The 24,438-nt window shown below is 33.4% G+C and overlaps 4 protein-coding genes and 1 pseudogene across 7 annotated transcripts; 3 read left to right on the forward strand and 2 right to left on the reverse strand.

Annotated features, from left to right (window-relative positions):
* Positions 1 to 1,746: 1,746 nt before the first annotated feature.
* LOC9324638 lies at positions 1,747 to 4,477 on the forward strand. Its single transcript, XM_021010135.1, has 9 exons — positions 1,747 to 2,022; positions 2,212 to 2,307; positions 3,221 to 3,305; positions 3,397 to 3,518; positions 3,600 to 3,624; positions 3,707 to 3,790; positions 3,878 to 3,907; positions 3,994 to 4,096; positions 4,180 to 4,477. The coding sequence occupies exons 1-9, from the start codon at positions 1,924 to 1,926 to the stop codon at positions 4,241 to 4,243; spliced, it is 708 nt and encodes a 235-aa protein (XP_020865794.1). The 5' UTR covers positions 1,747 to 1,923; the 3' UTR covers positions 4,244 to 4,477.
* Positions 4,478 to 8,181: 3,704 nt separating this feature from the next.
* On the forward strand, positions 8,182 to 10,940 carry LOC9323164 (mannose-6-phosphate isomerase 2). Its single transcript, XM_002887053.2, has 4 exons — positions 8,182 to 8,803; positions 9,322 to 9,489; positions 9,836 to 10,315; positions 10,466 to 10,940. The coding sequence occupies exons 1-4, from the start codon at positions 8,441 to 8,443 to the stop codon at positions 10,781 to 10,783; spliced, it is 1,329 nt and encodes a 442-aa protein (XP_002887099.1). The 5' UTR covers positions 8,182 to 8,440; the 3' UTR covers positions 10,784 to 10,940.
* A 191-nt stretch (positions 10,941 to 11,131) lies between these two features.
* LOC9323165 lies at positions 11,132 to 12,163 on the forward strand (annotated as a pseudogene). The gene is made up of 2 exons (XR_002328909.1): positions 11,132 to 11,143; positions 11,251 to 12,163. The product of XR_002328909.1 is annotated as an uncharacterized LOC9323165 (transcript).
* A 6,293-nt stretch (positions 12,164 to 18,456) lies between these two features.
* Positions 18,457 to 20,174, reverse strand: LOC9323166 (protein ABA DEFICIENT 4, chloroplastic). 2 transcript variants are annotated; one of them, XM_021036133.1, is made up of 7 exons: positions 20,117 to 20,174; positions 19,907 to 20,009; positions 19,483 to 19,657; positions 19,264 to 19,364; positions 19,055 to 19,183; positions 18,882 to 18,970; positions 18,469 to 18,789 (listed from the first exon to the last, which is right to left on the reverse strand). In XM_021036133.1, exons 2-7 carry the CDS (start codon positions 19,952 to 19,954, stop codon positions 18,657 to 18,659), a joined length of 675 nt encoding a protein of 224 aa, XP_020891792.1. In that variant the 5' UTR covers positions 19,955 to 20,009; positions 20,117 to 20,174; the 3' UTR covers positions 18,469 to 18,656. The 2 variants fall into 2 exon arrangements, with proteins under 2 accessions (XP_002888575.1, XP_020891792.1); XM_002888529.2 differs by having other exon boundaries at positions 18,457 to 18,789; positions 19,907 to 20,138.
* A 2,628-nt stretch (positions 20,175 to 22,802) lies between these two features.
* Positions 22,803 to 24,223, reverse strand: LOC9324639 (ribulose bisphosphate carboxylase small chain 1A, chloroplastic). 2 transcript variants are annotated; one of them, XM_002888530.2, is made up of 3 exons: positions 23,649 to 24,223; positions 23,412 to 23,546; positions 22,803 to 23,262 (listed from the first exon to the last, which is right to left on the reverse strand). In XM_002888530.2, the coding sequence occupies exons 1-3, from the start codon at positions 23,817 to 23,819 to the stop codon at positions 23,026 to 23,028; spliced, it is 543 nt and encodes a 180-aa protein (XP_002888576.1). In that variant the 5' UTR covers positions 23,820 to 24,223; the 3' UTR covers positions 22,803 to 23,025. The 2 variants fall into 2 exon arrangements, with proteins under 2 accessions (XP_002888576.1, XP_020865579.1); XM_021009920.1 differs by having other exon boundaries at positions 23,151 to 23,262; positions 23,419 to 23,546; positions 23,649 to 23,989.
* Positions 24,224 to 24,438: the final 215 nt, after the last annotated feature.

Consider the following 24,438-nt stretch of genomic DNA (forward strand, 5'->3'; position numbering starts at 1 on the left):
ATAACTCTCCTTCCAATTTCCTACGAGATGCTCTACGGCTATATATTTTGTAAGATTTTCGTAGGAATTTTCCTATGACTTTTTTGACGACTTATTTCGTAGAAAATTTACTTCCATTTTCCTACAAAATAATTATTCCGTGACAACCTGGTAGAATTGTAGAAATTGATATATCCTACCAAAGATTTCCTACGAATTTGACAATGTTTTTTTTTGTAGTAACGTATCTTGTTTAATTGTGTAGTGTTCTAGATATTCAAATGGGTTTCTCACTGAAAAAACCAACTATGATGACCCGAAAGATGATTATCGGGGCTGTTCTAGACGTTGCAACATACGAGAGTGTGGTTAAGGACGATGGGGTTAATCCCATGACAGTGACAATGCTACCATTCGGCGTTGTCTTACATCCCGCAAATGAGAAACGCTTCACTTTGTCGGTTGGTTATCAATTCGAGACAGACAAGGTTAACGCCGATGAAGCGAAGAAAATGATTTCTCAAACTTTGAGAAACCTTACCAATGCTCTCCCTCGGGCTGAAAAGTGCCAATAGATGTTTATCCTCGCTCCACGGGATAGTTGACTCTTTGCTTTGGGCAATGCAGTGCCTAATATCACTAAGTGAATTGAGGGTCACCTTTGCATTTGATTGCTTTGATATTATCTCGATGATTGACAACTATGCAGAGTGGCCAAGCTTTGCAGTGGAGATGGCCATTTTTCAATTTTTTTCTTATCTCTGTTAGATTTATTCCTCGTTGTAACAATGTTCGGACTGATTGTTTAGCCAAGAAGATGCACGTTTGTGGTACTCTCTTTTTCCACGTACGCTCATCGGTTTCTAAATGATTCTCTCTAAAGAAGAATCTCTTTTCAATAACTTAATAAAATTGGTGTGTGGTAAAAATAAAAATTTACGCTGTGTTTCTGTTAAAAAATAGGTGATCCAAAGTTGTCTCAAAAAACATTCTCATACATCAGTTCGTTCAAACAACACAAAATCATCATTTATAATTAGTTGGAGTGGATATAAACAGCTAAATGCCTCAATCTAAACCGGATTCTCTAAATCTCAACGGGCTCAAGGCATCTCCTTTTAGAAAGCTTATTGATCTTACCAGCCAATTATAGATTCTTTGATATATGCTTTCATCTTCTCGAATATGTTTATTACCAAAAAAAAAATTGTATAAAATCAAATAATATTAAAAATTTGTAAAACTTATATGAACTTCAACGAGGTTAAGAAGATGTTTCAAGGTTTACCAAAAATTATATAAAATCAAATAGTATTACAAATTAATCAAAATTATCACCAAATTAGTTGATATTTACAAAAATATCTCTATAGTTTGGGTCTTTTTGGCCCAAACAGTTTACCTGATAGTCCAGTAACAGGTGATCTGGCTATCCCGTGACATTAGTCGGAAAGCATTCCAAATTCGGAACAGACAGTGTGTGGTGGCCCTTCAGAGAGTAGTCTACTCTGAAGCACTTCGGTGTTTTTCTACTGTAGTTGACCGGATCAGCCGATATGGTTTATAAATAAAAAAAAATGCTATAAACTTTTTAAAAGTTATTGAATTTGAATTTATTTTTTTTAAATCTATTTGTCGTTTAATCATGAAAAAAAAAAGAATAGGAAAATTAAACGCGTAAGATCTAGTCAATGTGGTCATGGGATGGGTCACCTAATCAAATCTTTTTCTCCCTAAAAAAAGAAGTAAAAAAATTTCTCTCAATTTCCTCGAAGAAGAAGAAGAACATTAACAAACTTAAAAAAAAAATGTCAAATTGTCAAAAACTAATAAACCAATCAAATTCCTCCATTTTTTCCCTCTTTTCTTTTTCTTCTTCCTCCCAATCAACTCTTCAGATTCCAGGAAAGAGAGAAAGAAAGATTCAATCTTTATTAGCCGGAGATGATGAATTCGCCGAACTGGGAACTCCGTGGTTGTTGTAACCGGAATCAAAATACTTTCCTTATCACCATCGGAATCTTCACCGTCGTTATCCTTCTGGTAAGTTTTTTCTAATGTCCGACTATAAAGTTTGAAACTTTATTTGTTATCTTCGATTTTGAATGGGTTTTTGTAAAATTTAGTCAAAAGGGTTTCCGATTCACTTATAATTTCAACGAAATTTTGCGAATTTTGCGATTGAAGTATCAAAGTTTTTGTTTTTATGATCTGGGTTTTTGGTTGTGACAGCTATGGAGGACATTTCTATTGACTCCATTTAAACTCATTACGGTGTTTTTGCATGAAGCAAGTCATGCCGTTGCTTGCAAGCTTACATGTGGAGATGTAAGGAGCTTTCTCACTTCAACTATTAGTCTTCAATGAACTTAAAAGGGTATAAAGTTGGTTTTAGGTCACTTGAACCCTTGATTTAGTTTGCAAACATGAATTGTCTCCTTCCATTTTGTTTGAAAGAGCAGAGAAGATATTCTGGTTTCCTTAGATAGAAAGGTTTTTACTTCAGCAATATGTCACTGCATTCTCTCTGGACATGATTGTTAGTAGAGCCATAGATAAGAGGTTGCGGTATCCGTATTTGTCTTGCTATCTGTTATATTCCTTACTTTATTAGATTTGTATACGATTCTCGCTTGCTTCCATTGTTAATGTGTAAACTACTAGCTTCTGTCATTATTTATGAACACACACTGAGTTTACTTGAACAAGTGCAGCTGCTCAAGCTTTAGCTGTAGGTCTACTATAACTTGCCTAGGACTGAATGTAACACATTATAGCTCTTAAGAAATGGTTAGAAAGCTTTTAGTGAGGGCTGGTTTATAAAGATGTCCCCGGAGATTGTTAGGGTGTAGATTCAATGGCGATTTTGGTTCTGTGAGAATAGGAGTGTACAGCTTCAGCTCTTAGTCTTACTATACTTCTGATTGTGTTTCTTCTAGATTGATTGATGCATATGACAATATGCAAGTATTGCAGAGACAATGTGAGATCCACAATTTTTTCATTGCAAGTACTGTGTGTATGAAACTTATCTACCATCTTCTCTCTATGAATCTTTAAGTTTTATACCCTCATAACATTTATCTTGAATAGGCTGTGTATAGTTTGCACATAAACCACCAAATGTGTGCACCATCTCTCTGTGATTCTGCAACTAACAGTCACATATAATGTGGATAATGTGTTCCTACTAACAAAATGTCACTCATTTTGGTTAATTAACTTCTTATTGAATCAAAAGGTAGAGGGGATGGAGGTGAATGCAAATGAAGGGGGTTCGACAACAACACGTGGTGGCATTTATTGGCTGATCTTACCTGCTGGCTGTAATGCACAATCTATCTATATATCTTACTTATACAAATCCATTATTTTTCGAATTTAGTCTTAGCCTTTTTGTTGTTGAATTGGTTATAGATCTTGGCTCATCATTTTGGGGAATGGCATTGATTCTTGCATCTACCAATCTGCTGACAGCAAGAATAGCTGCTGCTGGTCTGGGTCTTGCTTTATTCATCGTCCTATTCATTGCCAAAAATGTAAGAAGAAGTCATTATTTCTCTTATCTAACAAAGTTTTATTTCATTAACATCAAATACTGAGATCTTCAATTTTGACAGTGGACTCTTCGAGGTCTTTGTATAGGTGTGTTGTCTCACGAATCCTCTTGTTACATTTTCTTAGTAAGCACCCACCCAAAAGCCTTACATAGTTATATAAATATCAGGTTTCATAGTTTTCCTCGCTATCATCTGGGTTCTACAAGAGTTAACTACAGTCAAAATTCTCCGTTATGTCATTCTGTTCATTGGTAAGATACCATTAAACTCTTCTCCTTCTTGTTAACATCATTCAGCCTCATTTAGCCTATATAAAATTGGGATTCACAATGTTACAGGTGTGATGAATAGCTTATTCTCAGTTTACGGTATGTAATTCCTTCGTCCCATTTACTTCACTTAAAAGTTATGACTTATGACCAATAATAATGTGGCTGCGATGTATGGATATTAGATATCTATGATGATTTGATATCTCGGAGGGTCCATTCGAGCGACGCTGAGAAGTTTGCAGAGATCTGTCCTTGCTGTACCGGTTGTGGCTGGGGTGTCATCTGGTTAGATTTAAATACAACTCTCAGTTATCAGATTCTGAAAGTGAAAATGAAATCCTTATTCTAACACTTTGTTTCCATTTCAGGGGAATGATTTCATTTGCGTTTCTTTGCGCGTCGCTCTATCTCGGCCTAGTGATCCTATCATAAAAGGGTACTCTTGTATGAATTTGTTGGTGTCTCTCAGGTTCAAATTCTTCCCAGTGAAATGCAGAGACAATAGTTTGATAAAAGCTTGATTCTTTAAATCCCTTGGTGTGCTTGGGATTTACATTGTTGATTGAATGTATTTTTTTTTTTTAGATTTTGGAGTGTGTTGAATAGAATTCATTGACAATTTGATTTGGTCTGTTTATTGCATTAAAAGTTCGTTGACTTCTTTAACCCAAAAAAGTCCGTTGACTTCTTCAACAACAAAAAGAAAAAGAAGTCGGTTGACTTTCTATAAGCTTCTATTTTTGAACCTTGAAATTGTTAAAAGCATTATTTTAATTATTTATTTAGTTCCTATTATTTCTTGTAAGTGAAATAGAATGTTTTGAAGATAATTGTCGTAACGGAAATTCCTAAGTTATAAAGAGAATACAACGAAAAAGTCTTTCAACTTTGATCAAGTCCATTTTAATTCATCCATCTACACGAAACGAATTTGTTAAAACCAAAACGTTGAGGACTTGAGGTGATTTTTTCACTTAATACACCAAAATTGAGAAAATTGTTTTTTACTTTTTACCTATGTTGCATGGAAACGAAAACGGAAACGTGGAAGCGAAACGTTTCGGAAACGGGAAACGATTTTTTTCTAAAATTAGGGATTGGAAACGTTTTGGAAACGTGTACACATATATAATATATGTATATATATAATATTAGCATAAAACTATAAAAATGGTTTAATTAAACAATAAAGTCTAAAACATCAAATATTAAATAGGTTAACTAAAATTCTAAAAGAAAAAAGATTAAAAGGTTCAAGTTCAAATATTTAATTTAGACAAACATTTTCATTTTCATTTTCATTAGTTTCATCGTAGAATCATATAAAGATGCCTCTAAATCTAGTTTGTCGATAAAAAGATCTTAAAACTCAGAGTCTTCCAAAATTAGTTATATGTATTATAAATTTTAATCTTTTCAACTTTTATTTATTAAGTTTCCAAAGTCAATAAAAAAATATTTGTCGCGTTTCCATTTTAGAAACGTGAGTTTCCAAACATAGATTTTTAGGAAACACGTTTACATGACGTTTTTCGTGTTTCCGAATAGTTTCCGTTTCCGAAACGTTTCGGAAACGGGAAACGGATCTCGAAGAGAATTTCCATGCAACATAGCTTTTTACTAAAAATAGTTAGACAAAATTTGAAGGCTTATTACGGAATATCATTTTCCCACGTTTCAATGAACAACCTAACAACTGTAAATGGTGCTTAGAAGGTTTTTTGGTAGTTCATATCAAGTTTGTCATGTCCTTTAATTTTTTGTTTTTTCTGGTTAAAATGTTTAATACCATGTACAACACAATATGGCTTTAGTAGGAGGGGTCGAATATCGAAATATCATTCAATTTTCTTTGGTGGTTTTTTCAAGAATTATGCAAATAAAGTTGTAGGATATCTAACTAGTCCAGGTTTGATCCACGTTGGAAACAAAAAACACATCTGTGTGGAAAGTCTGGGTTTGGGCCAAAAGTTTACTTGGTAGTCCAGTAACACGCGATTTGGCTACCTCCTGATATTAGTCGGAAAACATTTCAAACTCAGGACAGGCAGTGTGGTAGCCTTTTGGGGAGAAGTCCACTCTGAAGCACTTCGGTGTGTTTCTACCGGGACTGACCGAATCAACCGATAGAGTTTATCAAAAAAAATCTAACTATTTTCTCGATGGAGATATAACTAATTTGACCGAATACTATAGAATATGTTCTTCTCCATAATATGTTGGAGTTGGAGATATGCCATAAAAGATGTTGACACATTAGGAACAAGAACCGGGTTCAATAAGTTGAGGAATACCGAATACCAAACCGAACACCAACTTGGAGTCGTGGAGAAGAAGATGACGTAAAGGTTAGATGTGGAGCATAACGAACTCCATGTCACCGCCTAATTACTTTTTCAACCATTGACGAAGTCTTCTAACAGTAACCCTTCATTCTTCATATGATCCCTACTCCACCGTCACATGAGATTAGAATTCTATAATTTAGGTTTATGGCTATTTTATGACATAGACGAATTCAATATCTAAAAAAACACAATTTAACCTAGCTATTACATATGATGTCGTCATGCATGATAATTGCCAACTAGTGGACGGAAGTTTGTAAAAGCTTGCATCCACGATTTAAAATATTGTTTGCATGTTGTATAATTGAACACGTGATATAAAAATTCTAAATCTTTCGATATCATTGGGGAAATATACTTTTTTGGAAGTTTCCCATCGTGGAAAGCTCTTACCCTCTGCTAGGGTAAAATTTCTTACTACTTATATTTCTTTATGCGGAAGCCGGAAGCTATCTTATAAAAAATCGGTCCATTGACCATTAAATGGCCCATTTCTGGAGTATATGCCCGTTCGTTCATGTATGATGGAAAAATTGGAATCACACATTTGCTCGATAATAGGAGCGATTATGGTGGTTTAGGCCAAACACATGGACCAAACATCAGATTGCGTTTTTTTTCCACTAAGCCAAAACAAAAAAAACAAAAAATAGTTTTGCTGTGTAAACACAACACACGAACAAAGGTTTTGGCAACCATTATCGGTCATGTCGTAGTGAAAACCATCCATATTGAAAAATTCATTCGATAAAATCTATATTTTGTACATATTTTTATAGTTTTAGATTTATATTCAAGAATTGTTTTATATCCTTTTTTATGTATTATTATTATGAAGCATATTATCTTTTATCACATAACAAAATAATTTTAAAAAAAAAATCCATTTTAAAAAAATTCCCAAAGCATGCTTTCATGTGTAATAATAAATATTAAAAATGAAGAATAAATTAAGATTTTGGTTTTGAATTCAATAATTTCGTTTGTAACTATACTATTTTTAGTTTTGATATCCGGATTTCGCAAAAATAACACTTTCTATCAAACTACATTAATATGATATATTATATATTTTATTGGGGTTTATAGATAAAGTTTAAAATTTTAAATCTGCATATGGAGCGGTTATATTTGCGTATATTATATTTTCTGTAATCGAAGAAAAATGAGGCTTCATATACAGTTGGATTGCTATTAATGTTATTTCTTTATCAAACCAAGCAAGTGATAACAAAAATAAAAAAAGGTATTAATGTTGAATTGTAAATAAAGGAAGAAATTTAAATTATGTCATTTCAGAAGAGGAAGTATGTCACATGTAAATAGATCATTGATACTTTTCAAGAGAACTTCCACAAGAAAGCCATTGACTTCTACCTTTCTAAATTTCCAGCTTGACCCATTTATTTCTCATGAAGTTATAAGAACTTTACGTACTAGATATTTAATATGTTTACAATATTCAGGAATTTAAAAATATGGTAGTATCAACTAATGTTGAAATCATTTGATTTGACTTTTTATTACCAAAATTCATGTAATTTCTTTTAGTTCTTACCAAAATATTTATGTGGTATGCTAATATTCGTTTTTTATTCTGAGAAAATTTAACCCCAACCAAAATATTGAGTGGCAAGCAATGTTCAACTAATATATGATAAGGAGAACAAAAGTTATGGCAAGTTTGGAAAAAAAAATCAATTTATTAGCATATTTTTGACTCATGCGCATCTCAAACTTTTTTCTTGATCCTTCTTCCTTATCTTATCTTTTCTCAAATTCTATATTTCCAAAATAAAACACGCAATTTCTATTATAATTATACAATAAAAAACTCAAATTATCTTCCAAAAATGTCTTTACCACTATTTTTCAGATTTCTCCTCCACGTCTACTGATTGTCATAGATATGTTTTAAAGATGAGGCATTAATTCTCTTCTTGTTCACACGTAAGTATATACTTTTCATAATAAAAAATTGTTTTTTTGTTAATTCATACTTTTCATAATTTAATTCAAGGAATTCTCGTGAACCGATTTCTAAAAACATTTACAAAATTAGTTAATTAATGCATATCTTTATTTCTACATAAAGAAACACATACAATATTTACTATATTGCTTCTATATTAATATTCTTCTTTCCATATATAAATGATTGAATTTTAACCCTCTTACAAGGAATATATTTCATTTACATTATATATAGATTACAAGAAAAGCCCATCAATCTATTATTCTCTGATTCAGCGAAGAAAATAAATAAATAAACGGCCAAAAAATGGGAGCAGACGCAATCCAAACGAACGGTCACGATCAAACCAAGTTAACCGGCGGTGAAGAGATCCAACGGCTGAGATGTTTCGTGAAGAACTACGAATGGGGCAAACTCGGACCAGACTCATTGGTGGCGAGACTCCAAGAGGCTAATACAGGACAAAGAGTCGACCCGGAGATTCCTCACGCCGAGTTTTGGATGGGGACTCATGAGTCTGGACCGAGTCATGTTGAATTCGGGTCGTTGGGTCATGGTGGGTCTGATAAATGTATGGTTACATTGAAGTCGTGGGTTTTGGATAATCCGGATTTACTCGGGTCTAAAGTCGTGGACAAGTGGGGTTGTGATCTTCCTTTCCTCTTCAAGGTAATGGTTAATTTCTCTGTTTTTTTTGCTCTGTTTTGAAGATGTTGCATTTGACTCTGTTTTTCTTATTAATAAATTGGATTTTTGTGTGTTTTTAAAAGTTAAAATATACAGGTTTGGGTATTATCTTATTATATAAACACGTATATATCTACCAATCAAAATATACATTTTCAGAGTCTGTTTTATGGTCAATTTCTCTGTTTTCTTTCCTCTGTTTTGAAGATGTTACATTTGACTCTGTTTTTTTTTGTTAAAAATTTGTTTTTTTTTAAAGTTAAAGCATAGTTTTGAATCTAATGATAATTTTTTTGGTATTGAATTGTGAAAATCATTGTCACATCTAAAAAATTTCTGTTTTTTTTTTTTTTTTTTTTGTTCTGTTTTGAAGATGTTCACATTTGACTCTGTTTTTCAAATAAAAGATTTGGGGGTTTTTTGCGTGTTTTTAAGAGTTTAAAGCATATAGATTTGAATTTAAAGAGAAGTGTTTTGGTGTTGAAATGTGAAAATTTTAGGTGTTGTCAGTGACGAAAGCATTGTCGATTCAAGCACATCCAAATAAAGCTTTAGCAGAGAAATTGCATAGAGAAGATCCTCTTCTTTACAGAGACAATAACCACAAGCCTGAGATTGCTCTTGCTGTTACTCCTTTTCAAGCCCTTTGTGGTTTCGTACCTCTTAAGGTACACAATTTCAGATCTTTCTCTCTGTCTATCATTCTTTGCAAAAATTTAGGTCAGTTTTTGGTTCAGATCAACCGAAATTACACAAGGGTTTAAGTTCTTTATAGATCCGGTTTGATCGAAAGAAACCGGTTTGATCGAAAGAAACCGGTTTGATTGTTTTGTTTTATTGTTCAATCGTGATCAACCGATTGGATCTAAAACCAAAATCGCATAGAAGTATCAAATTAGGTTTAATATTGATTATTGTAGTACAAAAACCGAAAAATCTTGATAGCTAAACATCTTGGTTGTTACTTGTGCTACAAGAAAAATTGAACTGGTTTTGTGCCTATAATTGAATCAGGAGTTGAAGGAGGTTATCACCAATGTACCAGAGATCACAGAGCTTGTGGGAAGCAAAGCTGCAGATCAAATCTTCAACGTCCATGAACACGATGAAGACGAAAGAGTCAAATCCGTTGTCCGGTTGATCTTCACGCAGTTGATGTCCGCAAGCAACAATGAGACGAAGCAAGTGGTATCTCGGATGAAGAATCGTCTGATCTCGGAGACCAAACACCGTGAACTGTCGGAGAAAGAGAATTTGGTTTTGGAATTGGAGAAACAGTACTCAGGTGACATAGGTGTGATTTCAGCCTTTTTCTTTAACTACGTCAAGCTTAATCGAGGAGAGGCTTTGTATTTGGACGCAAACGACCCACACGCTTACATTTCCGGCGACTGTGTCGAGTGTATGGCGGCTTCAGACAACGTTGTTAGAGCTGGTCTCACTCCAAAACACCGCGATGTTCAAACCCTTTGCTCTATGCTTACTTACAAATTGGTAACTTTCTTTACACGCTAACGTTTTAGTACCTTTCTTTACACGTTAATGTTTTGGTTCAGCTGATAAACCGAATATCAAAACCAAACTAGTAATTGTTACTGTTTTCTTTGTTTGGTTTATTGATTAATCGTACCGGAATTTGTTCAGGGCTACCCGGAGATTCTGAAAGGATTTCCTCTAACTCCTTACGTTACAAGGTATCTTCCTCCATTTGATGAGTTCGAAGTGGACCATTGCGATCTACCTGGTGGAAATTCGACGGTTTTTCCGGCAGTACCGGGGCCTTCGGTTTATTTGGTTATTGAAGGTCAAGGGAAATTGCAAACCGGTTCATCTCAATTGTTGGTTAACCGAGGAGATGTTTTGTTTGTTCCGGCTCATAACGAGGTTCACGTAACCGGAGAAAGTGATGTGATGAAGCTTTACAGAGCTGGAGTCAGCAGCAGATTCTTCCAAACACTCTAGGCTAAAAATTTAAGTATATGATCTTTACTAATTACTATATATATTTATAAGCATTCATAGGGACCAATTTTCCAAATTGGTAGGAATGTGTTGTTTAATTCCCCGATGGTGGCCCATTGCAAATTAAAAGTTCAAGGAGTTGTTATTTTTCTATTTTTATTTATATATATACATATTTAAACGAACGAACTTTATATGTAAAATAACTAAAAAATCTTTTTATCCAATGTTTTTTTTTTTTGATAAAATCTTTTTATCCAATGTTTCAGATTAGAAAATGTTAATGTGATATATATTATCACGTGTATTTGTGTTAATTCGTGAAATTCCAACGAAAACCTAGCAATAATGAATAAATTGGTTCATGTTTCTTACATATTATTTTAAGTGATATATGTCGGCGTCAGATTTCTTCCTCTCTTCTCTTTTTTAGTTTTTTCTTTTTCCTTTGTATCGATTTCTTTTAGCCGGCGGCGGCTCTTCCTTCTTTGTGGCTTAATCAGAGACTTTTAAGTCGACGGCGAGCAGAGGTAGTTTTCTCAGATGGAGGTTCGTTGGTGGATCTACAATGGGGAACTATAACTCTCGACGACGGCAGCAGATCTGGTGGATTTCTTCGTCAGTCTCTTCGCGGAGGTACCTCTCCTCCGATGAGCCTCTTTGGTGGCGGCGGCTCAGTGTTAAGAAGGGACAGAGGTAGGCGAATCGTGGTTTTTCGAGCTTGGCTGTGAAGATCCTATCGATCCCGGGCAGATTTACATGATTCAAGGCTTTCTAGCTATGCTGCCGCCAACGACTCCCGACAGAGAATAAATTAGATGTAGGGGAGATAAGAAAACCATTTGGATTGTAGAAGAAGAAGGAAAGCTCTCCATTAATGCCCCGGCTTCAAGAAATTTTTGTCTCAGCCCGGTTAATCCGGTTGAGTATCAGTCGGATTAGTATGTCCGTTTTAGGCTTAGGACCGGAATAGTGAAAGCCGAGGAGTCAAAACCCTTCTGAAGTTGCGCTTTTGGCGTAGATGCTATTAGGACACGCTCTACACTCGGATCATGAGGGACTAATAGCTTGGAATTGGTTTGGATCTCAGGAGAGGATTTGATTTTCTTTGTGTTAGTAATTGTTTTCGTGTCATTGGGTGAATTTAGGTGGTTTAAGAGATGATTTCACTTAGAGTCGTGGTGTAATTCATCTCGTTGTGGTTGGAAAATACAATGATTTTCAGTTGGGTAGCGTTGGATCCGTTAGTGTTTCAGGGTTTTATTTGACTAAATCATTGTATTTGAGTGAAGTTTGTCGAGGTCAAATGATTTGTAATATCGATTTGGTGAATGAATAGTTGATGTTGAGCAAAAAAAAAAAAAAAAAAAAAAAAAAAAACACAATTTTTCGATGCGAGGACTCTTCTAGGCTTCTAGCCTATCAATACTAGTATTTTTACAGTCACTTTCGTCTTTGGTGATGGATGAGTAAAAATGCTTCTGGGTTATTTGGATATCCGATCCATTTTAAAAAATCTTGCACAAAAAATTTGTTGGGTCGGAGTATATTTAACCCAACTCATACACCGGATATTCCATATTTAATAATTACATATTTAGAAGATTTGATTAAGATTTATAATTATGATTCTCCTATCATCTTTGTTTGATTTGTTTTTAACTGTTTTGAATTATCATATCTTACTAGGATCGGACCCACGGTCCACCGCGGGAGAATATTGGTTTACATACGTTGCGTTTAATATTGTGTGTTTTTTAGTAGAACGAATCGTGTAGTATACTTATAAATATTCATAATAACGAATTGTAGAGAAAATGTAAAATTGTTTATAAATATACCCATCGTATTAATTATGATTTACAAAATAGAATTTTGTGTTTAAAAATTCTAAAATTAGACGATTCATGAGAATTAGAGCAGTCAAAATAGGTCAAAAACCGCGGGTCGAGCCCACATCATCTCACTATGGAGCAGATTTGAGAAAATATATTAAACCCACAAATAAGCAGACCACATGGATTAATTCGCAGTGGGTCATAGGTTTAATCAGTTTTCATCCGCGGGTTGGCGGATCAGCCCGCATATTAGTATTTATTGATAAAATTATAATTTATTCAACATGCGGTAATTTAAACAAACTTTTAATAGTATTTTGATTTATTTATTTATTTTAGTAGTATTTTAAATTTTGGTTACTTTAAAATTATTTAAACAAAATCCATGGACAATCCCGCAAATCCGCATACATTCGCGGAACGGGTTTGTATTTCATATATGCTACCCGCGGGTCGTGCGGACCGACTAACTACAAGTCAAAATATTTTTTGTCTATCGCAAAACGGACTTAACGGGACGAATCAACTCGCTTTGACAGTTCTAATGGGAATATTATTTAGTCATACAACAAAATGAAGTTTGGACATAGTAATAATAGAATATGTATCTTATTTGTTAGATGAGAGATTGAAAGATGAAGTATAATGATTAAAAATTAATTTTTTTTTCATGATTCACAAATTTAATAAATACTTATCATCTTGTTGAATAATTCTAAAATCATATTCAAGAAATCTTTATAAATTGAAAATTAAACTTTTTAGGTAAGCTATATGTATGAAAATATCATAATTTTGATTAATCTAATTAAATTAAAATTAGTTACATGGATTTCATATCTATTTAATTTACACGACCAAAATAAAAATATCTATTTAATTTACATGACCAAAATAAAAATATCAATTTAATTTATAAAACAGATGGGTTATTTGTGATAAATTTTCTAGAAATCTTTAGAAGCAAGTAAAATATCTTTCAATTAATGATAATTGGCTAAAATGAGCGAAATTAACGACAAAAACGTTGATTGTTATGAAATTAGTCCCAAAAATATATGAACAAATTTATTATACGTAATTAATGTATAATATTGTTTGGAATATGCTTTTATTATTAGTTACCATAAGTACAATCAGATTTTATTTGATTTCCATAAATATTTGTTTTTATTTCAATTTTTCATTATTAATTCGAATTTATATTCCAAAAAAATTTCAAAGATCCGATTTCAGAATTTCGGGTCAATTTTCTGATTTTAACCCGACCCATTTTCAATTGTACTTCTCTTTTAATAGTATAGAGATTATATAAAGTATGGTTTTCAAAGTTAATAACTCATACGATCGTAACACATGGAAAATCTATCGATCTTAAATTTTAACACGTATAAAACAAAATTTCCTTTTTAAAATAATAAAAAAGATAATTGTAAATAATTATAAATTTAAATAATTTTAAAAATATAAAATAACTAGTATTTTTACAGTCACTTTCGTCTTTGGTGATGGATGAGTAAAAATGCTTCTGGGTTATTTGGATATCCGATCCATTTCAAAAAATCTTTCACAAAAAATTTGTTGGGTCGGATTATATTTAACCCAACTCATACACCGAATATTCCATATTTAATAATTAGATATTTAGAAGATTTGATTAAGATTTATAATTATGATTCTCCTATCATCTTTGTTTGATTTGTTTTTAACTGTTTTGAATCATCATATCTTATTATATAAAGTATAGTTTTCAAAGTTAATAACTCATACGATCGTAACACGTGGAAAATCTATCGATCTTAAATTTTAACACGTATAAAACAAAATTTCCTTTTTAAAATAATAAAAAAAGATAATTGTAAATAATTATAAATTTAAATAATTTTAAAAATATAAAATATAATGGTAAATAATTAATATTTCTATAAACAATTAAAAAATGTCAAAATATAATAATAAGGAAATTATACGTTTTTTATAATTAGAAATATATATTTCAATTAAACAAGAAAAAATCAGGCAAATTTATTAAAAAGGAAACATATGTTATTATAAAACTAATATGTTCTATTTCTGTTTCTCAAAGTTAGTAATTAATAGTATTATAAACCGTTATCAGTCAAAGATTTTATCATGATTTAATTTAAAATTTGATATTATTTATCTCAATTTCCTTTCCAATTAGAATATATGATGATTTAATTAAACTAATATTCATATTATTTATTTGAGTTTATTTTTTGAGAGATCAAATTTTTTTTTCTTTTTGTAATATTTTTTTACTTAACTGTGTTTTTTTTTCCTTAATTATTGTGGATGTCGGATTCACACACTCAAGTATTTTTACTAAGCGGGAAAGATTACTCTTGAGGGACAAAAAATGAATATGTAAAAAGCTATGAATTGATACAAAAATTGCTATAGTATTTCTTGCTCGAGGAAAAGATCCCCTTTACATGGCCCTTGGCCATTATATTTATACATAAAAAACAACATTTAAGTGGCTAATTAAGTACAATTATTCTTTCTTAAATGTATCCGTTTTGGTCTCAGAATTTAATGCTCAACGTTTGAATTTGAATTGATTCCGACCTTCATGGGCCTCGCCTCTCAGTCCAAATTACCTTGAACCGACTTAACTATGACTTCGACTCGTATCGAGGTGCAATCAATTCGAACTTTCTTTGTGGTGTCACCACCTCGACCGCACCCTTATCTTACAGACCTAATGGGCCTTATCCCTTGTGGGCCTTCGTCTTGACTGCGTGGCAATCTTTGGTTGGTCCCGGACTACTAGTGCGGGATCCGACACCAACAATTATGATTGTAGTATTTTTAGATTGTTTATTTCAATTTCTCTTTTCATATTAATTATCAAAGATTCATATATCATCGTGTTTATAATTTTTTATTTTTAGTTTAACAGTTGTAACTTTAAATTATTTATTTTGGTTTCTACGTTCAGTTTAATATAAGATTTATAATATATCAAAATTCTAATGATTTTAGATAGCGACAATGTCATGATTTAAATTACAATCTTATATTATTTATATCAATTTTATTTTCTAATTAGAAATATATGATGATTTTAAGTAAATTTTTATATTGTTTATTTGAAATTCTTGAATATGTAAGAACTTATATGCTTCTTCTTTGTTTTTGATATTTTGAATTTAATTATACTATTTCAAAATTGTTTATTTAAATTTCTATGTTCATATTTGAATTATATAAGATTCATATATCATCTCGCTTATAATTTTTTGAATTTATCAATTTTTATTGATTGATCAATAAAGTCATTACAATCGAGTATATAAGAATCGAACCTGAAACGTTAGCTTGGAAGACTAAGAGATTTAGTCGATTTATCATATTTATATTTTTAACGTGTCTCATTAGGAACCACTTTGGTTTCAGTCACCAACTTTATGATGAATATTTTTAAATTTAGTTATTCATATAGTATACTATGAGTTATTGCTATGTGATATATCTTTCATTCGAAAAAATTTTGAATTAATAATTTTAGTGGTTAAAGAAACAATGCAACAGTGAAAAAGTAAATATTTTTTTTTACTTTTGTAAGAAAATTTTTACTTACAACATTGTTAATTAATCTTTTGTTAAATTTGATTTTAGTTTTTTTTTAAAAATTAAACCCGTTCATCGGACGGGTCCTTTTCTAGTAATACATAAAGTAGAAAAAAATCAATTTTTTTCTCCATAACTGTTATTCAAAATTTAAAAAACGGACATATATTATCCAATTGACGAAAATGTGTGTTCAACGTTCTACATCGATTAAAATATTTAAACAATGATTCAGAATCATATCATAAATAAGATCATTAATAAAATAAATGAGTTTTTTGGCCGAACGGGTTTGGAGGGACGGATTTTTGAATCAACAATAATAAAAAGATTAAAATATCATTAATCCGCCGCTTCAATACAGATTAAATCCTTATTTTTTAATACTACAAATATTAGATATATCAAATCAGTCTCATTTAGAAAAGATTGTATAAAACCAAAATTGTCCCGTGATATAATGTCGTGGTCTTAGAGGATGATATGATTTGTAAACTTTTATATATAATAAATAATTTTAAAATTTTAAAATAAAAACAAATCACGGGACAGGTTAAGAAATTACGGAACGGGTTAATATTTCGGAAAGAATTTATATGGCGGACGAATTTGAATCAATATTTATATACCGCTTTAATACGAGTTAAATCCTCAGTTTATTAATAATTGTCTCGTGGACTCGTGGTATACCGTTACTTAATAACAATTGTAAACTATAATATAAATAAATATGTTATAAGGAGATACAATTTACAAAATATTTTTATACTAACTTTAAAATTAAATCATCCGGGTTAAAATCTAGTCTTGTTATATATCATACTAGAATTATCCTATTTTGAGATTCATGACTAATCAAAAAGTCAAAGCAATCAAATGATAGAGTTTATGGTTGTTCTATAAATTGTTTTGAGTTTCATGAGCTTTCATTTCAAAAATCGATATATCTACTTGTATAGTTTTATCTAATCCAAATCAAGATATCAGATTATCCTTATGTAATTTGAGTTGATCTAATCAGTATACGATAAAACTGAAGTGTGATTTGCACTATTTTGTAGTAACAACACTTTGCCTCTATCATTATTTGGCGTCAAACGATGACGTCTTAAGCTTCTTAACATGTCTTCTTCACGTTAAATGCAAAGTTTTGTATACGTGCGCAGTGGTGATGACGGCCTTCTAACGACTATTGAAGATCAATAAATATCACATTTAATTACTCTCATGACTCATTCCAGTCCAAATTTGAATGGGCCTACAAAGATTATATCCCAATACAAAGTCCAATTGACAGCAACCTCCGTCACCTGATTCTCCAATTCCGGTGAAAAAATCATCGCCGGGAAACAATACTCGGCCAACGATTCTTCAGTTTTTCACCAACTTTTGTATATACGGCTAAAGAGACATATAATACAGAACAAAACAAACTCAATCGGTTGCTAAATCCACCAATAATCATTTGGATTCAGCAAACAAAGTCCAACAGAGAATGATAAGATCTGAAAGTCCACCACCGTTTGCTTATCGATCAGCTTCACCATCTTTTCTGTCGTAGTTGGCTCTTCTCCGTGCCTCCTACCATTTTTCTCTCTCCAAATAGAGTGGATTGTGTTCTGGAACACATACTTGAGTATAAATCCTTTGGTTTTATCGATGTCTTTTCCTGCAAGCATCTTCATGATCTCTAGCCATTTGTCGGATCCTCAGTCCACTGACCAGCTCCTCCCACACCTTTCTTGAGAACGGGCATTAAAAAAATGAGTGATCTCTTGTTTCCAGCGGGTCTTTGCAGAAGATACAGCTCGTATCCACGTTCTTGTTCCATTTATCATTCTATCCCCTGTTGCTACTCTGTTTTTCACAACTAACCAAGTCAGGAAAGCGTACTTTGGGGTAGCATTCGCAAACCAGATCTCATCAGAGCCTCTCGCCTCCCGGAAACCTAGCTCTCTTCGCGGCTGCCCTTGACAACTAAACCTCCCCGAAATCCCTCAGTACTTAGATAAATGCATTTGCAGCGCTAACAAAGCTCGGGGCAACAACAGTGCTTGTGCGTCAGATATATATATGCGACAATGAGGATCCACACCACAAGTCAGGCAAATTCAAGTAAACCCCTGTAACGGAGCACTTGATCTGCTCAAGGGCTCGTAGTAGTGTTTTCACATCAAATTGGAAGCTATAACTTCTTTGATTAGTTTTTAGTGAAAATAAATCTCTAGTTCAGTAATATATGTGAAGAGGTTTTCGAGTTGCAAAATTTCTGCAGAAACCTCAAGAATTAAACTTATTGACAAAAGATAAAAACTTGTCTGAAGTTGTTTGGTCTCATTGATTCTTTCAACAACTTAATAACCCATAATAACTAATTTAACTGAAGCAAAATCATAATGAACCATCATTCCAACATTGAGAGACCAAGATCACCAATTTTACTTGCCCTGGTTGTTGATTAAAGCTTTGGTTAGGAAATGCGAAACGATTCCAACCGGACAGAAGAGAAGGCAGAGCGAAACCGAATGCCTCGTCTCGATCTGATTCTCTAACCCATCATTATAAACTTGCCTGCAAATAAAAACCGAAAACATGGTTTATAAGAAACATGTTCGGATAAATTCAGAACCCATTAATTGAGAAGAAACAAATCCGCAATATACCGTGCAGCAAAAAGATCTATCACAAGAAGATGAATCCAAGCAGAAGCAAGAGTCATTTCACTTGAGAACATTTTCGCTATTCCGGACAGCTGCAGATGAAATAAAAACATTAGAAACTGCATTGATACATTCTTGTTTTCGAATGTTTCGGGATGGTTGAGGGAAAGCAAAACCTCTGGCAACATGTATTTACTAGAAAACATGTATTTGAGCGTCTCGGGTGTCCAAGAAAGGTATAACAAATATGCGTATAATACGCCTAAGACGATATACGGTATGCTACTCTCCATACACTTCTTGGTCTGCAAAAAGCAACATAATACTCAATTTAGATCAACTTCTTTGGTTCTGCACAAAAACTGCAATAAAACATAAAACTTACAATTTCAGCTTTTGGAGCTACAACCATGAGCGTATAAAAGGGAAGAACCGCGGTAGTTCCAACCGCAAATACACTGCTTGCAATCTGAGAAGTAGTTAACCCTGCAACATGAATATATAAGAGATTCTATCACTCATTTAATCTGAGATCAAAAGTCACAAATGAGTGACAAAGTTTTAATCTTTAAACTTCAGTTACAAATGCAGAGAAACACATTACATGAAGCTCGTACACCGGAGAATTTCTTGCGAACTACAGAGTTAGAATTCAACGAAACATTGGACTGAACAGAGATTCCTGATCCTCCAATGAAGCTCCAACGATGATCTAATCTAATCTTTGAAGAATCAAGACAAAGTTCCAATCTTTTAGCCGAAATGTTGCGTTTCATCATCTGAATTCAAGAAAGATTCTCTTTTACTTCATAGAAATTCAGAAACTTTCAGACAAAAACTCACAACAATCAAGAACAGAGATTCTTTAACAGTGACTCAGGAGAAATAAAGTCAACTTAGTCAATTCGAAAACCCATTAAATTCTTCAATTTGAGTCAAAAGATAAAGACTTTTAAGGTTATCCATAACTATTCAAAACAGTAGAACCTCAACACATATACGAATAGTGAAATTGAAGAAGAAGATACCGTGAGAGATGAAGACAAAGGCTGAGAAACGCAAGAAGAAAAAGCCATCTCTGATTTAAATCTGCCAAAAATTGATCTTTCATCACCTTCTTCAACAAACTCTCTGCATATATATATAAATTAAACACAAAGAGGAATAATGGTTTGATAGATTTCCACTGAATTAAAAAATAAAACGGAAGTGGAAGGAAAAAAAGTTGTCTTTCACACTCTTTCTTGCTCAGTGTCCACAATTATATGCAACACTTTTTGCTCATCCTTCCATCTTTAAAAACTTCAATTTCGGTTTAGTTTATTTAAATTACTTAGATTTTTTGTTTATTTAAATTAAAATCTATTATAATATGGCATAATCAGTAGATTCAGTATAATTTTGGTTTATTTCAATCAATGATATATCTAAATATTAGTATTATTATTATCATATAAGATTTTAGTAAATTAATTACACAAAAAAGTTCAATATATAAGTACACATAAATTTTTGAATATATTGATGGAAAATTTAAATGTAAATGGTTTATTTTTGTGTGAAAGAAGTTATATGTTAATGGAGAGTTGTGATCAAAGTGAATTTAGGTGGACAAGACACAAGTCTAGTTTCAGGACAGAAAAAGACAATAGTTAGTGTTTCCCCCATTAATTCGTTTTTTTCTTTTATTAGATTATATATTTTAATTTGTATTCACAACCTGGTTATTGCATTAAGAATTGACTATAAAAAGATTTAAAAAAAAAATACATTAACGAAAAGAAAAACAAGAAAAAGATAGACATGTGGCTAATACTCATTGCTTGAGAAATTGGATGGAGTACGAAGATAACTTGGGTGGGCTATTTGGTATGATAACTTATATATCTATTAATAGGCCTTTTGGCCCACCCACTTTGTTTTTTTTTCTATTCCTTTATCACTCCCACCTAATTTGTTTATTTCAACAAAAAACAACACATGAAAACAAAAACAAAACTTTGGTAACTCCTATCTAACCAAGTTAGAAAAAGCCTTTGGGAGGCGATTTTTTAGGTCTAGCCGCCAAACAACTTCTCTTCTCAAATCTTTGTCGATACCTCTCTGATTTTCCGGTGTCCTTGGCCGGAGTCGTGAGAGGGTGTGTCTGTTTATCTTTTAATTGATTTTCCTTTGTTTTGGGTCTTCTTTGGCTTCTCCTATGGCGGATTAAAGACAAGATCTAGATGGTTGTGCTTCGATTGGGTTGGTTCCGTTCTAGTGATGGGTTTGCTTGGTTCTCAGTGGATGGTCGGTGTTTTCGTCGGAGCCCGTGTGGTTCTTCACTATTACGGCTGTTTGTTTTTGGAGATGGAGGTTTGGTTACTTCATCTTGTTTATGCCCGTAACTTTTAGAAGCTCTGCAGTCTCGATTCTGTCTTAGGCTAAGATTGGATTGCCTTTGGTTGGGTAATTTAGTCTTAGTAGTATGGTTGGTTGAGGGTAGAAGCCTTAGTTTCAAGTTTAGGGATGGCAATATTGACTCCTAGTTCTGCCTCCTGTTACTTTCTGCCCGGTTATTGGGGTTATGAGTTTGTGAAGGTTTCGTTTTGTGGGTTCTTCATTTGGATGGTAGTCTCCTACAAAGGCATCTACTAGCTCTCTTCTTTTTCCTTGTTTGGATTTAAGGTTTGAGTTCAAGACGATGTGGTAGGCTCGGTCTCTATTCCTTCTCTTGCGTGGCGTAACAAGTTCTTAGGCTGTAGATGGTTTTGGCTGGGTCTACGAATGTCCGCGTGTAAGGTTTGTTGGCCCTCTTTAGCGTTTTCCCCTTCGGATCTCAAGGCTTCTCCTTGTCCCTTCTCCTACTTGTCTTCTCTGGTTTCTGGTGTGGTAGTGATGGTTAGGATCTGTGTTCTGATTCTCTTTTATCTGTGCTCGTTTCTGCTCGGGGTGTGGTTGTGTGAGCTTGGTTTTGTATCCTTCTCGGGCCTTTCATGTAAAGGCAATCTAATGATGGGTCCTCTTGTTGCTCCTGTTTGTAACCACTTTCCAGCGCCCAAAATGTTCTATGGAAATGTTCGTCGGATTCTTTTCGTGAAGAGTTTGCAGTTGTGTTGCTTGAGTCTTAGATATTAGCTTTTTCCTGTACTTTAAGGTTTTCCTTCTTTTATGTCTGCCTTTTTTGGCTTTTGTCTTTGGGGGTTTCCATGTATCCGCCGGCTTAGTTTTCCGGGGATTAGAGTCCCGCCGGGGTTAGTATTTTACCATGTATCCCAACTTTGTATTTCTCCCTTGGTTATATTTCATGAATTATTCAGACGAAAAAAAAAAAAAAAGTAAGTCCTATCTATCAATCTTTATGTGGTATTTGAGCATTTCGATGTATTCGATGGCGACCAAAACCTTTTGAAAAACAATATGTATAATTCTTGAAATTAAATAGTAAAAAAGTTATTAAAAAATGGGTAAAAAAGTTTTAAGATATTTGAAAACTTTCCACTATATCAATAATTAATTAGAAATGTTTTTTTTTTTTAATAAAATTTGAGTTTTTACGACCCACACATAGCATATCCTATTTCGAAAGTACCTAAACAAACGGTTCCAAAATATCTTTATGTGAATTTGGGTCAAGCCCTTCGATTGAAGAAAATATATGATCCACAAGATGCTTGAATATACTTAGTAAAAATGAATATTCAAGACTCTTATCCAGAATCCTATCCTAAAGAAGGCACGTCCACTAATGTATCCATCACTAGATTTCAAGTGGGTCATCTTTTACTTAAAGATATTGTTAGTCTAAACCTCTCAAGCTCATTAATCATGTGACAAGAATTGAATGTGAATCTAATTTTTCTAGTGATTTCTTTAGCGACACTAGATATGCTATGGTTCTTCAACTTGTAAATTTCATATTTGGAGCCGCATTGTCCTCTTTCATTTTGTTCATATGCAATTCAAATTGAAAGACTTATAGAACATTACATATTTATTTCATCAGACAGTTGAGAATCCGATAGAAAATGTCTCGCAAACCGGAAAACAAACGTTAAATCCGGAAATTAAAACCCATAAAAAAAGAAGAAGAAAAAAAGCAGAAGAACAAGGGATAAAATCAAAGGTGGGGGATAATGTTTTGATGTTTACACAGAGCAAAGGGAAATTAACCGGTGAAGCTTGGTGGCTTGTAGGCAATGAAACTGATGCACTGCACTTGACGGCTGTTGTCGAATCCGATGATCCTAATGAAGGCTTCAGGGTACTCCTTCTTGCACTCTTCCACTTCCTTCAACACTTGAGCGGAGTCGGTGCAACCGAACAAGGGAAGCTTCCACATTGTCCAGTACCGTCCATCGTAGTATCCGGGGCTGTTACCGTGCTCACGGTACACAAATCCGTGCTACAAACCACATATATTACAACCACTCAGAAAAACATTTTGTATATGTTTATATAATTCAAGATTCCTAATATATGAAGCGAATTACTAACCTAATTTTCCTAAGATCTACCTCGTTTATATATATGTTTTAAGCTTTTATTAATTACCTCCAACTCGAATTCAACACAAGGAATCCACTTGTTGCGGAGAAGGTAGTCAACTTCCTTAGCCAATTCGGAATCGGTAAGGTCAGGAAGGTAAGAGAGAGTCTCGAACTTCTTCTTTCCAACGGGAGGCCACACCTATATTTTTTTTTTTTATCGATTTTTCGAATCATATTAGTTCATGTAAATCTAATTAAAAACCGATAATAAATTAAAAAGTGAAGAAGAAATATATATGACCTGCATGCAGTTAACTCTTCCGCCGTTGCTTGTGATGGAAGTAATGTCGTTGTTGGCCTTGCGGGTGGCTGGGAAGGCAGCGGAGGACTTAAGTCCGGTGAAAGGAGCGACCATTGTGGCCTGAGCCGGAGAGGCAACCATAGTAGCGGAAGAGAGCATAGAGGAAGCCATTGTTCTTCTTTACTCTTTGTGTGACTGAGGTTTGGTCTAGAGCTTTGGTCATCTATATATAATGGTAATAACGATGAGAATAAGCTTTGGAGTGATCGGAGGGTCTAGGATTCATGAGATTCAAGTGGAATAGGATCTAGACCGTTGGATTTTGAGTGTGGATATGTGTGAGGTTAATTCACTTGGTAACGGCCACAAAGGCCTAAGGAGAGGTGTTGAGACCCTTATCGGCTTGAACCGCTGGAATAATGCCACGTGGAAGATAATTCCATGAATCTTATCGTTATCTATGAGTGAAAATGTGTGATGGTGGTGCTACTCATTTTACTGGCCTGGTGGTTTTGGCTCTTTCCTTTTGGGGAATTTATATTTTACTTACTACAAGCTTTCATACCTTTTTTTACCTTGGATTTGGTTTGAATATTTTAAATGGTATGGTTCATGAACAAAAACACATTTGTTTGGGAAGTCTGTCAGTTGGGCCTTGGCCCAATTGGTTTACCTGGTAGTCAGAAATGCAGACGGCCTGACTACCCCCTGACACTTAGTCGGAAGGCATTCCAAACTCGGGATAGGCAGAGTGGTAGCCTGTAAGGGCCTAACCGTTAACACGGTGGAC

This window comes from Arabidopsis lyrata, assembly GCF_000004255.2.
Source record: "Arabidopsis lyrata subsp. lyrata unplaced genomic scaffold ARALYscaffold_2, whole genome shotgun sequence".
NCBI classification, from domain to species: domain Eukaryota; kingdom Viridiplantae; phylum Streptophyta; class Magnoliopsida; order Brassicales; family Brassicaceae; genus Arabidopsis; species Arabidopsis lyrata.

What these genes read in the sequence shown, in the direction of transcription:
- LOC9324638 (XM_021010135.1), top strand. Translation starts at nt 1,924, where the DNA reads ATGATGAATTCGCCGAACTGGGAACTCCGTGGTTGTTGTAACCGGAAT. An exon ending in TCACCGTCGTTATCCTTCTG is followed by an intron (nt 2,023 to 2,211) that starts GTAAGTTTTTTC and finishes TGGTTGTGACAG; the next exon opens with CTATGGAGGACATTTCTATT. An exon ending in TAGCTTATTCTCAGTTTACG is followed by an intron (nt 3,908 to 3,993) that starts GTATGTAATTCC and finishes TATGGATATTAG; the next exon opens with ATATCTATGATGATTTGATA.
- LOC9323164 (XM_002887053.2), top strand. Translation starts at nt 8,441, where the DNA reads ATGGGAGCAGACGCAATCCAAACGAACGGTCACGATCAAACCAAGTTA. An exon ending in ATCTTCCTTTCCTCTTCAAG is followed by an intron (nt 8,804 to 9,321) that starts GTAATGGTTAAT and finishes TGAAAATTTTAG; the next exon opens with GTGTTGTCAGTGACGAAAGC. An exon ending in CTATGCTTACTTACAAATTG is followed by an intron (nt 10,316 to 10,465) that starts GTAACTTTCTTT and finishes GAATTTGTTCAG; the next exon opens with GGCTACCCGGAGATTCTGAA.
- LOC9323166 (XM_002888529.2), bottom strand. Translation starts at nt 19,954, where the DNA reads ATGGCTTTTTCTTCTTGCGTTTCTCAGCCTTTGTCTTCATCTCTCACG. An exon ending in CTTTGTCTTCATCTCTCACG is followed by an intron (nt 19,658 to 19,906) that starts GTATCTTCTTCT and finishes TCTTGAATTCAG; the next exon opens with ATGATGAAACGCAACATTTC. An exon ending in GTAAATACATGTTGCCAGAG is followed by an intron (nt 18,971 to 19,054) that starts GTTTTGCTTTCC and finishes TTTCATCTGCAG; the next exon opens with CTGTCCGGAATAGCGAAAAT.
- LOC9324639 (XM_002888530.2), bottom strand. Translation starts at nt 23,819, where the DNA reads ATGGCTTCCTCTATGCTCTCTTCCGCTACTATGGTTGCCTCTCCGGCT. An exon ending in GAAGAGTTAACTGCATGCAG is followed by an intron (nt 23,547 to 23,648) that starts GTCATATATATT and finishes AAAAAAATATAG; the next exon opens with GTGTGGCCTCCCGTTGGAAA. An exon ending in GTGTTGAATTCGAGTTGGAG is followed by an intron (nt 23,263 to 23,411) that starts GTAATTAATAAA and finishes TGTGGTTTGTAG; the next exon opens with CACGGATTTGTGTACCGTGA.